Source organism: Anabas testudineus, chromosome 1 (genome assembly GCF_900324465.2).
Source record: "Anabas testudineus chromosome 1, fAnaTes1.2, whole genome shotgun sequence".
Lineage (NCBI taxonomy): Eukaryota > Metazoa > Chordata > Actinopteri > Anabantiformes > Anabantidae > Anabas > Anabas testudineus.
The window spans coordinates 13,994,666-14,010,204 of NC_046610.1; the positions used below are offsets into that span (position 1 = coordinate 13,994,666).

The window sequence follows — 15,539 nt, forward strand, 5'->3', positions numbered from 1 at the left end:
TTGTAACTCATCAAGGGGGCTCTGTCTAGGAAAACTAAACAGACTTTCTACGACAAGTATATGAGAACTGTTGCTGTTTTTTAAAGTCAAAATGATATTTTACTTTTCTGACTGCTTGTTGTATGAAGTTAATTCATAAGACAATTTAACAACAATTCAATCTGTTTTTGCTACTTAATAAGTAATGCAAGTTTAGTAATGTATTGGATTTAGTAATTTCTGCAGCTGTCTGATATCATATCACTGCACTAATAGCTCACTGTATCTATAATGTCATTTTATGTACATTACATTTAGAATACACAACAAACTATAGGATTTAAGTGTATGCATAAGGTGGGATGATGTGTAAGTCGCAGTCTGCTTTCAGTGCAGTAAACAATAACTCATGTGTTATATCGAGACAAAGAAGAAAGTCCATATTTAAACATGATCGTGTTGTTGTGTCATGTGCAGTGATGATGAGGCAGCTGCTGAGGAGTGGCTGGGTGCAGTGACACTCACTCAACAGAGGGGTCGCTAATGACTGTCTGCAAACATGGCCGCCCAGGATGAACTCAGTAAGTTTCTCTCTGCGTTGTTGGTCATTCATAGCTCCTAAATAGCCTGGTCCGTGGGTGTCAGAAAGGCAGTATAGAAAGAAACTTGTTCAGTCTAATGACTATCAAGTTATTAAGCAACGATACGTGTTGCTTGAGTAGAAAGCTGGGATAGGGGCGAAAGCTAGCAGCTCAGCTAGCTTGTAAGCTATCGTCAGGAGGCCGTTTGCCCAGTCATGGTCAAAATGAAACTATCACATAGGCTATTAATATGTTAACGACACCTTTTAAGGTGTAAATTTACAACTTGAATAGTTAGGGAGTTTAGGACTAATGGCGCAGATTGTCATTGGTATTAAAAAGCTAGCGGTATGATAGATACCTTATGAAATGCGTGATATTGTGTCAGTTGTTGTAGCTAGCTGGTTTGGTGTGAGCCATGCCAAAAGAGAAAAGGCAGGGCTGGGTGATGGGTGATGGGTGATGGGTGCACCAACACAGCAGCTGACAGGCCCAACATATCAGCCAGAGTGGAGCAACGTGCAGGGCGAACTGTCTGTCTGAAATCTGTAGGCCTCATATATTCAAAATCCTACAATGAAGCTGAACGTCACACTCATTGGTTTTGCATAAGGTGCTGTGCACCCAGTTGTTTCTAACAGTAACTCTCGCATTTTAATTCAAACCTATTGTTAGATGATTTATTTTAAATGGAGACATAAGAGTTGCTGAAGGTGTTAAATGTGTTTTGTGTTTTTTTTGTTGTTTTTTTTTTTTCAGATCAACTGGAACGTGTGTTTCTTCGCCTGGGCCATGCAGAAACAGATGAACAGCTACAAGACATTATCTCCAAGTTCCTTCCCCCTGTTCTCCTCAAACTCTCCAGTGTTCAGGAGGGTGTGCGAAAGAAAGTAAGAAGGGTGTTGCCTATCTCTGTGCCTAAAGACATTATCTTGACATGTAGAACCTATCGCCACACCGTGTAAGCCTTGAATAAATGTATGTCATCAGACCTTCCAGCTGAAACGCTTGGTTCTCTTTAATAAACATTTAGACAAATCCTCAACTCTGTTGTATTGAAATTGAGTGAAATTAAGTGTTGTGTCTATGTATGTGCTTGTTTCATGCAACTAAACTACTAAATAACTTTCTCTGTCTCCTCTCATAGGTGATGGAGCTGTTAGTTCACCTGAACAAGAGAATAAAAAGTAGGCCTAAGATTCAGCTACCAGTAGAAACTTTGCTGGTGCAGTACCAGGACCCTGCAGCTGCCTCCTTTGTTACGGTAAGAGTTTCATTTTCAGAATTAATTTTCAGTTCAATGTAGGATGATGTGTAACACAGTGATAATGAAGTGAACTCTTTGCATTGCTTGCTGTCCTGAATATGACATCACTGAGTCATTTCCAAATCAGTAGAAATATTGCCATTGAGAGGGAAATACTTTTCATTGCATGCTTCAGCATATTCTGTAACCACAAGCGATTACATCTAAATATTAGTTAATAATTCAATAAAACAAAAATTATGTTGCTTTATTGACAGGTTTATCGGGTTGTTTCAGTGATAGTAGATAGATTTGGCTCTTTGTTTGAACTGACTAAAAATTGACCTGTAACTTAAGAGTAAAGGTGATTGTTACGTTTATTTTTTTTATTTTTTTCCCAGAATTTCACTATCATCTACATTAAGATGGGCTACCCCCGTCTAGAGGTGGGAAAACAATGTGAGCTGGCCCCAACCCTCCTCACTGCCATGGAAGGGAAGCCACAGCCACAGCAGGACAGGTGAGGGGACACACACTCACACACCCTGTTCAAGGATATTTACTTTACACAGTGGTGGATGAAAAACGTAAAAAGTATTTCTCAGATACAACTGAATTTTTGCTTGAATGACTGATGAATAAAATTATACACAGCTGGTATGTGGCCTAAACGTTTACTACTTTACTAGATTATGGTTTTACATTTCCTCTCCGTCCTCTTTTTCTTCTCTTAGCCTGATGCATCTGCTGATTCCTACTCTTTACTATATGAAGTATCCTGCAGACACCTCCAAGAATGCCTTTCCATTTAACTTAACTGAGCGGCCAAAGACAGTGCAGCTGCTGCTGGAATTCATGTTAGATGTTTTGCTGATGCCTTATGGGTGAGTTCCTGCTCTGTGGTATTTTGTAATATTTGCTTGTATAGAGTCACTCTGCTATTTGATCAAGTGTGTTGACTCATTCTGTCTTTGGATCCTCTAGGTTTGTGCTTAATGAATCCCCGACTCGTCCTGCTCCTTCTTCCTCACAAGGAAGTTCTGCAGATGGGACGGTGGCTGCAGGTGGCCAGGGACTCCCCCAGCCTCCCCCAGGGATGAGTGTCTATGCTGCCAAGAGGGTGATTGGAGAGGCTCAGTGGAGTGCTGAGCAGCTGGAACAGGTACAGTAGCTGAAGCTGAAGTATGCACAAAGCTTGACTCTCAGCCAAATGTAGATTTTAGGTATTAGGTCAAGAGCTGTTCAACAGCTTGTGATCTTCTATGTTTGAGCCCTTGCTGAAAGTATATGTGAAGGGTAATGCACATTGTATTGTTTTTGTATTGAGGATCAGCTAATGACCTCTTCATTGTGTATTTGGTTTCAACAGTGTAAGCTGGGCATTGTGAAATTCATAGAGGCAAAGCAAGTCCCAGAAGTGGAGACGGTGATTCACCTGGTGGTGGCATCCAGCGACACCCGACATAGTGTGGCTACAGCAGCTGATCTGGAACTGAAGAGTAAACAGAGGTATGTGAAGGGGCTAATCTTTGTATTTATATCAGCATCACCAGTAGTCAAGTCATTCACCCAATAACACTTCCTCTAACTCAGAAATCTATACAGTAAATTATGAAATTATTAGTTAAGCTTATTACTTTACAAATATGAAAGATACACTTTTTAACAGTCTTATCCTTTGGCTATGAATGTTTATCAGACTAATCATTTGTATCTGTGTGCTGACAGAGGAAAACTTTATTTATGTTTTTGGGTTTCTATTTCTTTTGTTACCTTCTAGCATCATTGATTGGAATAATCCTCTAATTGTCAACAAGATGTACAAGGTGTACCTGGGGGATGTTCCTCTTAAAACAAAGGTTTGTAGAATCAATATTTTCATATGTAACTGTGTTTTATTTATATTAAATATATAATACTGGTTGTTGTGTGTGTACTAGGGTGGAAATTTAAAGCAAGAGCTGAAACACGAGCCAGTGAGCACAAGAGTCAAACTTAAGATTCTTCCTCATCTTCTACGGTCACGCCTAGCCGCAGAGTGTTTTCCAGCTAATATCCAGGTATGATATTTGCTCCTGCGTGTCAATTTTGAAAACTCTTTTTTTGGCTAACTAATCTTAAAGGAAACACTCCAGGTTATTATCCAAACATTCTCACTGGTTCCCCTTTCTCCGTAGGTTGTATATGATGGTCTGTTTGGTGCCAACACCAACAACAAACTGATATCTCTCACCTTGCAGTTTGTCCATCACATCTGCATGGTGTAAGAAAAGTGCACTTTTTCATTTTTTTACATACAACCAGGATGTGTCTCTTTCAGTGACAAGGTAAGATTGTTTGCATTTTGACACAAGTTTATTTTTTCCTGCTTTTCAGATGCCCTGACACTAATAAGCCTTTGGGACTAATGCTACTTAATGGACTTACAAAGCTCATCAATGAATACAAGGAGGTAAAACTATAAATAAGAGCATACATTTAATCAAGTTCATGCAGTTGAGTTTCATTTATACCTACTTAACAACATTTGTCCTTGCAGGATCCTAAGTTACTGTGTGTTGCCTACTCTGCTGTTGGAAAGCTGTCAAGGTAAAATAGTTCTCCTCTCTCCATAAGTATTTCCAGTTCATTGCCAGGAAATCAAAAACCTTTTTTTTTCCCCTCTCGTCTAGCCGAATGCCACAGCTGTTCACAAAGGATATTGCACTTGTGCAGCAATTTTTTGAGTCCATGTGTAAGGTAGGTGAACAGTCTCTCTATAGTCTGACATCCCATGCTCTGAAAACTTGAAACAACAAACACATTATAGGAAAATCAAAATTACAAACTTGAAATGTATTGAATAACCATTTTTTTGGTTTGTTTTTTAGGAAGAGCCAGATGTCCGTCTTGCAATTCAGGAAGCTTTGTCTATGATGGTTGGAGCTTATGCTAACCTACAGGGGGCCCTGTTGAACCTGATGGAGGCCCTAGTGGGTGCATACATTGGAAAAGTAAGTGTACACAGCCCAAGTTGTTTCTGTATGTAGTTTATCAGCAACACGTAACGTTGCCTGGTTTACGAGGTGAGGCAAATCAAATACTCTGATTATTGTTTTTTTGTAGCCGGAGGTGCAAGTTCGTCAGGTGGCTATGAAGTTTGCCAGCACAGTGTTTGCTCCTGATCATGTACCATCAAGATACCTGCTCCTGCTGGCTGCTGGAGATCCGTAAGTCTCATCACTTTCTGCATTTTACAGAGTTTTGAAAAGACATATAAAAAGATTTTTTTATTTCAACAAGGTTGGGGGTTTACAAAAAGGTAACAGCATTTTTCTCAACATTTTTTTTTAACCTAAGTTTGTCAAAGATTGTGGCTAAAGATGCTCTTTATGTGTAGTAGAAATAAATATCATTCGTATAGTATTTTATTATTATGTTAATAACAGCTGACTGGCCTTCAACTGAACAAAACTGTGTCACAGCTTAAACGCATTATAGGCGGTCCGGTGGGATTGTGGGGCAAAACCTGTTTCTACACCAACACACCAACAACAACTTGATTCATTTGGCTTTTCATTCATTTAAATTATAGAATTAATGTTAGTGACAGCTGATCTGAGCTGCTCTTTTACATTTTATCCAGAAACAGTGATGATCAGCGTTAAGGGAAAAGACGCTGATCTGTGAATAACACAGTTAACTTATCTCCAGAAGTCTAATGTAACTAAATATACTCACTCACACAACAGGATACAACTGAAGTGAGAGTGTAAATTTTTTACTTGCAGAAAACAAAATGAGCTGTTCTTCTGTGTTTTAGGAGGGAGGAGGTGTCTGCGGAGGCCCAGAGGGTGCTGAGGGCCTTTCCTAGTAAAAGCTCAGAGAAGGAGGGACCAAAACCAATGCCTTCTTTTCCTGAGATGGTGGCCTATGTCCAGGAGAAGGTGAGGTTCTCCTCTTATTGGAGGCAAAACAGCCTGTTTAAAAGGCAAATCAAAATTACGAGGTGGCAGTTTTTTGCTAACGTAAATCTTGTATTGCATTTTTTTAATCTTGTCATTATCAGGCAGCCCAGAGGATCAAGACTCCAGCTAAGTACATTGTTGGGACCTCCACTATTGCTTTCAACCCATCTGCATTTGGGGAGGTAAATATTAATTGGCGATCAGCCTGTCACATTCATGGCTTTGCAGGTCTTGTGTAGATATAGAGAAGTGAGTTGATTTTTATGCCGAAGATAAATATTTTAGTATCTACCTAATTTCCTGTTTTCCCCAGATTGTGCTCTACCTGCGGATGTGTTTAGCCCACAGTGCCGGAGTCACACCCTTGTCCACACGTCTTGCAGACATGCAGGATGATGCACCAGCTATTGGCCCCTATGTCCATACACTGCTCTCTTCTGAGTCTCAGCCTTCAGTGTCAAAGGGTTCTGAAGCAAACCCTGTCCATGTCTACATGGATCTGCTACAACAGCTGCTGTCAGCTGTGGGAGGTAGGAGAAAATGAGTACTTATTACCTACTTATTTAGTTTTAAAGGACATTTGTATTAATCCACCTTATCATTAATCTCTCAACAGGAATCCCAGTTATGTATTGTCTATTGGAGGTAGTATCTGTCTGCCCAGAGAAATTGGCTACCAGATTTGTTGACAAGATTGACTGGATCAAAGTGAGTTTTACTTCATATTTGTGTCCTTATCTAGGCTTGAGATGGAGAGTATTCTATAGTAACATCTAGTGGTCTATAACTAATCAGTAGAAACCTGTAACAGCACTGTTAAACAATAAGGTCAATCCCTTGTTTGTCCTGCGATATTTCAAATCCACCAAATTCACATTTCATAACTGTCGATGTATTCACTTGTAATAATAGATGTTTTCTTCTGCAGAGTCTGATGAACACAAATAAGGAGGACATGAGGGAGTTTGCAGCCCAGTTGTATGCAGTAGTGGTTTCCACCATGACTGGCAACGAGCTTCAGACAGCTGTGCAGAACCTGATCAAAATCACTAAAGACAACCATGTATGCTAGTTTGATTTGACCTGGCCTGAATGCTTATTGATTTTGTTCAATCTTGGCCTGAATGCTTATTGATTTTGTTTAATCATAGAGTCCCGAGACTCAGCATGGTGCCGTCTTGGCTCTGGGCTATATGGTGGGAAGGTACATGAGCAAGAAGAAAGTGCTCACCTCTAGTCACTCTACTCACAATGTGGGGCAGCAGATGAGCATCTCCTCAACAGATGATGAACTTGTTGCCATGGCAATCAAGACGATTGGTTTGTAGTTATTTTGCAAACACCTCTTGCAGTCAGTAAAGTGTTGTTAATTTGCCTACAGTGTGATGAGATGTAAATAAAATCTCTCACAAAAGTAATCCAAATATCTTCTGTCTATGGGTTCACTCAGTCAGGTGTTTCTTTGTGTTCATTTAGGGTCCTTCTTGGACAGCAGTACTGCCCTGTTGTCAGTGGCAGCCTGTACAGCTGTGGGAGAAATTGCACGGAATGGTACCCTGCTGATCCCTGCGGAGGGTGAGGGCTTCACCAAACTCTCCATTGTTGAAAATCTGCTGGCTCGCATCACCTCTGGCAAGGAGAGCACAAAGGTGAGCTTGAAGTCCACAAAAAGGAAGTGACTGCTGTGATATTTTGAAGTGCATCAGTTGGGTACATTGTGTTTATACTATGTGAATTTAGTGTGATCAGTTTGTCAGATTCTCAGCTAAATAATTTTGTGACTTGTGTAACATTTTTATGATCTTTTTGTCCTGTTACTGTATGTGATCCAGATGAAGGAGCGATCAATCCAGACCTTGGGTTACCTGCCAGTGGGAGATGGAGACTTCCCTCACCAAAAGAAGCTGTTGCAGGGACTCATGGACTCTGTAGAGGTACGAAACATCTGCTGACTGACAATAACATTAGCATTTGCTGTGGCTGTGTTACTGAACATTAAATGTCAGGTATTACCTGAAGTGATTTATCAGTCTGTCTAGCTGTAGATGAAGTGGGTGTTTCTGTCAGTACAGTACAAATTAAATATGTAATATATACGTTGCTGAGCTGCTTGACCCCTTATGAAATTAGCTTAATGACATCATCTCTAACTTTTTTCCTTTTATTTTTTCTTAAGGCCAAACAGGTGGAGCTGCAGTTCACAGTTGGAGAGGCTATCACCAGTGCTGCAATAGGCACTAGCTCTGGAGCTGCTAGAGACCCATGGATCTGCACTGAGGACCAGTACACTCCACCACACAGTGAGTACATTGTAGTATGGAGTTGTATTTTGAATATTTTCTTTCCACTGTAACGTTAACCTGTTGAAAATCTAACTATTTCTCAAGCTGTGTAAACAAATCTGATTTGTCGAATATGTGAAAACTCTGACTGTCCAAAAACAGTTTGTTAGCTGAATCTGATCTTTGTCTCAGTAAAATGCATACAAAGTTTAATTTGGCTCAGCATTTATGATTTACAAATATTTTAATTCCAAATGTCTAATTATCTCAACAAATTTTAAAATATTAGTATTAGTCCCTTAACAGCCTTTCCTGTTTCTTTTCCTTGTCAGATGTGAAAAACAATGACGTGGTCCCTTGGGTTCTCAACTCTATCCTGTCCAAGTACATAACCAGCCAGAACCCACATGTCCGCCAGGCAGCCTGCATATGGCTGCTCTCCCTGGTCAAGAAATTCAGCCAACACAAGGAAATCACAGTGAGTGTTTTGTACAACTCTGTGCCTCTGAACCTAAAACCAAATGGGGTCGAATTTCTGGTTCAATGTAAAATTTTTCAATTGTTCTTACTTTGCCTTGTTTTTGCCTCTGTACATACCAGTTTTTTGGGATGGGAGATAAAAAAAGACGTTGTCATCCTCTGTCTGTATCACTTTTATTAAATGCATGTTCTTCTTTTATTTCTACAGTCACATTTAAGGGAGATTCAGATGGCATTCATCTCTGTTCTCTCAGACCCAGATGGTGAGATAAGAGTTCTGTCAAGCCAGATCAATCTGCTCATTACTTACTCCAGCTAGTGCTTTTCAAATGTACCTGTGTAACATTACAAAGCAAATAGCCTTCACCCTTTGCTGTCTGTTCCTCCTGATTCTTTATTCACACCTTTTACTTCTTTTTCTTTTGTCTAGAGTTGAGTCAGGATGTGGCATCCAAAGGCCTTGGTCTGGTGTATGAGATGGGAGGAGAAAGTGACCAGCAGGAACTGGTGTCCACCCTGGTGGAAACACTCATGACTGGCAAAAGGTGAGTGAATGGTTGAATGAAAGAGGAAGTAACAAGTAATCACAAGAGAGAGTGTCACAAGAGATTGTTCCAAACATTCCCTGTGTATGAATACATTTTAAATATTTATTAATCTTTAACAACAGAGTGAAACATGCTGTCTCAGAAGATACTCAGGTTTTCCAAGGAGAAGGTTTGGGGAAAACACCTGATGGGTAAGTCATACGATATGTCTTATTTATGTACATGTGGATTCAGTGTGCATGATTTAAGCTTTGTCTCTTGTTTTGATGGTTCCTGGCAGCCATGGCCTCTCCACATACAAGGAGCTCTGCTCATTGGCCAGTGACCTGAACCAACCAGATCTTGTTTACAAGTTTATGAACCTGGCCAATCACCATGCCATGTGGAACTCCCGCAAGGTGTCATACTGCTCATCTTTCTCATACATTTCAGGTGCTTTCTCATACATTTTATGTGCATTCCTTACCTCATTTCCTCTCTCCTCCTTACAGGGAGCAGCTTTTGGTTTTCACATGATCGCTGCCAAAGCTGGGGAGCAGCTGGCACCATTTCTGTCCCAGCTTGTGCCTCGTCTATACCGCTATCAGTTTGACCCCAACCTGAGTATTCGCCAGGCCATGACCAGCATCTGGGATGCCCTGGTCACTGACAAGACCCTGGTAGGGCACTCATGCATTTGTCAATATATCATGCATGTGTTTGTGTGAGAGATGGAGCGAAATATAGATGTGTTGGTATTATGTTTGCTCAGTATTTTTCCTTGATTCAGAGCAATTTTTCACAAGAGAGAAAAAAAAAACATTACCCTCAGAAAGTAAATGTATGTAAACTCAGAAGTAAGTAACTGCCATGTTTAGCATACATGTATGTTTGATTATTCTGATGTACTTTAGGTGGATAAGTATCTGAAGGAGATCCTGCAGGATGTCATTTCCAACTTGACCAGTAACACCTGGAGAGTACGCGAGTCCAGGTACAGCAACCATACACAAATGTCAATGTTTAAATTAAGATTATTAAAAAACTGTTTAACAATAATCACTATTGACTTTGAGTGGGGCTCAGAAAATGCACCAATAATGAGTTATACTGTATTTGCGTCCTGCTTTCATGCTTCCTATAATCTCCTATACATCTTATAATCTCCTGCCTTACTTTAATAGCAATGGTTTTTGTAATTACAATAACTACAGCAGTTAGTATAACCATTGTTATTGTCACTGCAGTAACATAGCAGTTGAACTTGTTCGGTTATTGCACTCTTAGCAATTTGATCTGAATAACAGGGTCAACAATATGTCTATGCTGTAATATAGGAGTCCAAAGAAGTATATTAATGAATGAATTTTCCCACCAGCTGCCTGGCACTGAATGATCTAGTTAGAGGTCGCCAGGCTGACGACCTTATGGAGCATCTTGCTGAAATGTGGGAGACACTGTTCAGAGTCCTTGATGACATCAAGGTAAGGGAAGAATTCAGAATTTATGTTGCATTAATGTTTATTAGTTGTCACATTACCAGAAACTGTAAGTAATAAATATCTAGTTTTGACACAAGATGATGAAAACAGTGAATATCTACATATTAAAAATGTATTGTACCACATGGCATATTTGAGAACTTTTGACTTGATAATATTTCAGGAATCTGTGAGAAAAGCTGCAGATCTAACACTGAAAACACTCAGCAAGGTAAGTACGTGTTAGTATTTGTTATTTGTATACTTTATCCGTTATTTGTTAGTATTTGTTTATACACTGCCCGTCCAAAAAAAAGTCTCGCATGCTGATATTTTGTTGGACTACCTTTAGGTATGATTAAACACATGTTTACCATGTTCTGCAATGTCACAACATTTATTCCCATCCAGCACATACCAAACATTCTCAGTGGTCATTCTCAAATGATGTCAGTGCTCCCTGAACCACTCTTTTACATGACTTTCTTCCGTTGGACAGTTCTTTACCCAGTTTTAGCAGGTTCATCAATTTCCTTGTAATAACTTGTTGGCAGCTGAAACATAATCATCTATGCAGTAATTATCCATTTGCTTAGTTAAATCCCGGTGGTGACTTTTTTTTTGCACAGGCAGTGTATGTATACTTGTGGATATTGTGTGTCCTTGTCTCCCATCTCTCTTATTTCTTTGTGTCCAGGTGTGTATTCGTATGTGTGAGTCTACAGGGTCCGCAGCTCAGAGAATTGTGGCAATACTGTTGCCTACCCTGCTGGAAAAGGGCATTGTTAGCAATGTCTCAGAGGTCCGCTCACTCAGGTAATATTCATAGCGTTTGTGTTCACAAACAAACAATTCAACTAAAACCTCTGTAAAACTTATTTTATACCTACACAAGATCAAAATGAAAACAGATATACAGGCATATTCTTTTTTATCTCCTGCTTTTTGAGTCACTAAAATCCAAGTTAATCAAAATCAGGAAGGCCACAACATTTGGGGCAGTTTTCCAAAATGTTTCTTTCACTCATCAGAATACCAGATTGTGATTTTTCTTTTTTTTTTTTGCCATGTGTTAATCATTTTTGGTGACATTAATAATTATTGTCTGCCTTGTCCTGTCTCCATCTATCAACTGTTTATACCCTAATAGTATCCAGACACTTGTCAAGATTAGTAAGACAGCTGGTGCCAGACTGAAGCCTCATGCTTCCCGACTTATCCCAGCCCTGTTGGAGGCCCTCAGCACCCTGGAGCCTCAGGTCCTCAACTACCTCAGCCTCAGAGCCACAGAGCAAGAAAAGGTACCCAAGTCCGGAGACCAAGGCCGGTAAATTTGATCACATTAGGTTCCACATCATCATGAATTGTTGTGTTGTGTTGTTTGACACTCCAGACTGCCATGGATGCTGCCAGACTAAGTGCTGCCAAGTCCTCCCCAATGATGGAAACCATTAATATGGTAAAAAAAAAAAAAAAAAAGTTTTTTTACTTTAAAAGTCATAAAAGTCATAAAGAAGAAAGTTTTAAAATGATCTGTTTTGTGTGTTTGCATGCTCAGTGTTTGCAGCACCTTGATGTTTCTGTGCTGGGAGAGCTGGTTCCAAGGCTCTGTGAGTTGCTCAAGAGTGGAGTAGGCTTGGGCACCAAGGTACAGCACATTATTTGTTATCTTCTTTGCATGTCCGTCTCCTTCACATCCATCCAGCACTTTGTAAAGATGTCATGTACTAAGTCCACCTGTTGATGCTTGTCTCTTCTTCATAGGGTGGCTGTGCTAGTGTAATTGTCTCACTCACAGTGCAGTGTCCCCAGGACCTCACCCCATACTCAGGTACAGCACAAGTTTACATCTCTTCATGTTACATGCATACTGTTTGGAGCAGCTTATGACAATAGTATCTTTGGTGTTTACAGGTAAACTAATGAGTGCTCTGCTCAGTGGAATCCATGACAGGAGCACTGTAGTACAGAAAGCATTTGCCTTTGCTCTGGGGCACCTAGTCAGGGTAAGCACCACTTTTCATCAGTGACCTTATGACAATAATAACAACATTGGTTGTCTTCAGTGACTGAGTAATGGTTTGTTATATTTGGTTTTGCCCCATCAGACAGCAAAAGACAGCAGTGTGGAGAAACTACTACTGAAGCTCAACACCTGGTACCTGGAGAAAGAAGGTGAGAAAACAGGTCATATTTCCTCAACTGAAACTTGAACACACATGCAATTGAACGACACATTGAACCAGACGGTTACTTTTGTCTGTTGTCATTTCTCTCTGGTCCCTCAACTCTCTACTACTTCCAGAGCCGGTGTACAAGTCATCATGTGCATTGACCGTGCATGCTATCAGCCACTACAGTCCTGATGTGCTGAAGAGCCATGCAGGAGTGGCCCTCCCATTGGCCTTCCTGGGAATGCATCAGGCACCAGGTCCTGATGAGGAGAAAGGAGAAAGCCATGATGCCACTCTGTGGGCTGAGGTGTGGCAGGAAAATGTCCCAGGTGATCAGAAATACTCCTTTAGTATAATTTACAAAGCATTTATAGCGTTTAGAAATGGTGATCATGACATTTGGGAGTAGAGTTAAACATATACTTTGAACGTTTATTTAATTCCAGGAAGCTTTGGCGGCATCAGACTCTACATGACAGAGTTGATTGCTATTACACAAAAAGCGCTGCAGTCCCAGTCCTGGAAGATGAAGGCTCAGGGTGCAGCTGCTATGGCAACTGTTGCCAAGGAACAGACCGGCTCACTGGTTGCACCACACCTTGGCATGGTGCTAAACGCTTTAATACAGGGGCTGTCTGGACGCACATGGGCTGGCAAGGTAACGACTGCTAATCCAACAGAAAAACAAATGAATGAACAAAGAATCGTGTTTAAAAGAGTTTTTCTTTGGTCTTTTCGTTCCAGGAGGAGCTGTTGAAAGCCATCGGATCTGTAGTTTCCAAATGCAGGTGAGATTTGCTGAACTTTTTCCCTCCATTAAAGGTTTTTGTGAGGGACAACATTCATTTTCCATCTCTTATACATTTATTTCTTGGCTTTCAGCGCTGAGCTACAGAAGCCTTGCACCGGCCAACCCACCATCTCCGAGGTGCTGGAGGTTGTTTTAAAGGAATGCCGTAAAGAGAGTCTGGTGTATAAAATGGCAGCTCTGCGCTGTGCTGGAGATGTGCTTTACAGCAGCCAGGAGGACAGTTTCAGTGACATGGCAGCGATCATTTTCCCTATGATCAAGAAGGTTAAATCACAGCTACTAACTGTAACTTTTGTTATTGTAGTGAGACGTTTAAGGACTTGGCTCAGTCAGTCCTCTTTATTTCCAACAGAGCTGCCCAGAGAGTGGCGGTGCATCCCCGAGGTCACTAGAGGATGATGATGAGGATGGAGATGTGAAGGAGAAAGAGCTGCAGACTGAAGCTCTCCTCTGTGCTTTGGAGACACTTGGGAAGATGTGGCCCAGGAACCCACAAACTCAGGGTAAGCTGCGGCTTAGAGAAGGAAAAGCACACAGCAGGACCACAGCTACATGTTAACTGCTTTGTGCTGCCAAAGGTTCAACCAGTTAAAGGCATGTGTTCGACAAACATTAAAGATCAAAACCTTTGAAACCTCCTGACTCCTGCTCTTACAAACTCTGAGCTCTGTGGCTCCCACAAAGTGATATTCTGTGAATTGTGTGTCAGCTCGTTTCCAGGTGGAGGTGTGCAGTCTAATGTGTGAGAAGCTCCGACTAAGCACCTGGAAAGTCCAGCTTGCTGTTCTACAGTCCATGAAGGCATACTTCCAGGGGTAAGGACCAGCAGATAGAGTAGATCACTTTTTTTTTTTTTTTTAAGTAATTTAACCTGAGTTTTTTTCTTTTTCTGTGCAGGTTATTGCTGCTAGAGAAGGGCAGTAAAGACTTCAACACACTATCACAGATCCTTACAGAGACCTGCGCTGCTCTTACGTTCGCTTTAGGTAAGAATATACGATGTTTGTATTTTACATATATCTGTAACATACATGTGTTTCATCATCATGTGTTGTTTTTCTATCCAGAAAACAAAAGTTACTCGTCTGTGCGGACAGAGGCTTTGTCAGTTGTGGATCTAATTGTAAAGAGAACTGGAGGTAAGGTGTTTTGTTGTTGCTGTCTTAAAGTGTATTATTCTTCATTTCTTTATCAGCAGAGCTGAGATATTGACAGAAGTGTAATAAATAAATAAAATATTTGCGTGTGCATGTGATTTATAGAGAGCGAACAGTGGGACTGCGTGTCAGTGAAGAGCCGAGAGCAGCTGCAGCGCTCCCTGTCAACGCTACAGTCCGACAGCAGACCGGACCTGAGGGATAAGGCTCAGGAGCTGCGGAGACACATCCAGAGTCAACCCTGAGCACACACTCTGCTCACAGAGCCACATGATTACATACAGTAACCAACACAAACTACAAAAAAGAAAGGAGCATCAACTTCATTTAACGTCTTTATGACTAAAACAAAACAAATACATTGTCTCACTCCACTCTACTCTCTAGACTTCTTTGGTACAGCTGTCTTCTCTCACAGAAAATCTGTCAATCATTGTATTACATATCCATATTATCCACAGGCTCTGAGGCTGATTTGTGGAAGTCTGAGCCTGTAAGTGACAGTAGTGAAGGTGTCAAATTTTATTTGGTTAATTTAAGTGGACAGTCGGATACTAATAAGAAATTCTATATAAACTGATGTGTTGGGTTTGTGGACACTGTATTCCTATAGCCCCAAAATGGGGACTTTTTACTACTGCTGTGGGTTCGCCTACTTATGAAATGTCAAAACAGCAACTAAATAATTTTATTTCTCTTGTTTGCAAGTTGAATGAACAAGACAAATACGTTAAAATCTCTGCTTTTAAGTTCAAAGTGATGCAATAGTTGTTTGAATTTGTCCCTGATGAAAATAAAACTACCTTGGTAAGTTGGACCAGTGACTTTTCTTTTGTCTTCATTCAGGACAGTGTTAATTGTGAGGTGCTGAGCA

General features: G+C 40.6%; 1 protein-coding gene across 1 annotated transcript; it reads left to right on the top strand.

Annotated features, from left to right (window-relative positions):
* Positions 1-456: 456 nt before the first annotated feature.
* ecpas (Ecm29 proteasome adaptor and scaffold) lies at positions 457-15,482 on the top strand. The gene is made up of 49 exons (XM_026360622.1): positions 457-560; positions 1,320-1,450; positions 1,708-1,824; positions 2,208-2,326; positions 2,541-2,690; positions 2,791-2,968; positions 3,176-3,315; positions 3,587-3,665; positions 3,747-3,866; positions 3,984-4,069; positions 4,183-4,258; positions 4,346-4,395; positions 4,479-4,545; positions 4,677-4,799; positions 4,912-5,015; positions 5,609-5,732; positions 5,855-5,935; positions 6,067-6,283; positions 6,370-6,461; positions 6,682-6,816; positions 6,905-7,073; positions 7,230-7,402; positions 7,586-7,687; positions 7,930-8,053; positions 8,368-8,513; positions 8,724-8,778; positions 8,946-9,060; positions 9,186-9,254; positions 9,344-9,461; positions 9,555-9,722; positions 9,957-10,036; positions 10,421-10,526; positions 10,708-10,755; positions 11,221-11,339; positions 11,674-11,824; positions 11,917-11,982; positions 12,082-12,171; positions 12,288-12,354; positions 12,438-12,529; positions 12,632-12,698; positions 12,829-13,026; positions 13,144-13,355; positions 13,442-13,485; positions 13,580-13,772; positions 13,861-14,011; positions 14,218-14,323; positions 14,406-14,494; positions 14,576-14,647; positions 14,771-15,482. The coding sequence occupies exons 1-49, from the start codon at positions 539-541 to the stop codon at positions 14,908-14,910; spliced, it is 5,541 nt and encodes a 1,846-aa protein (XP_026216407.1). The 5' UTR covers positions 457-538; the 3' UTR covers positions 14,911-15,482.
* Positions 15,483-15,539: the final 57 nt, after the last annotated feature.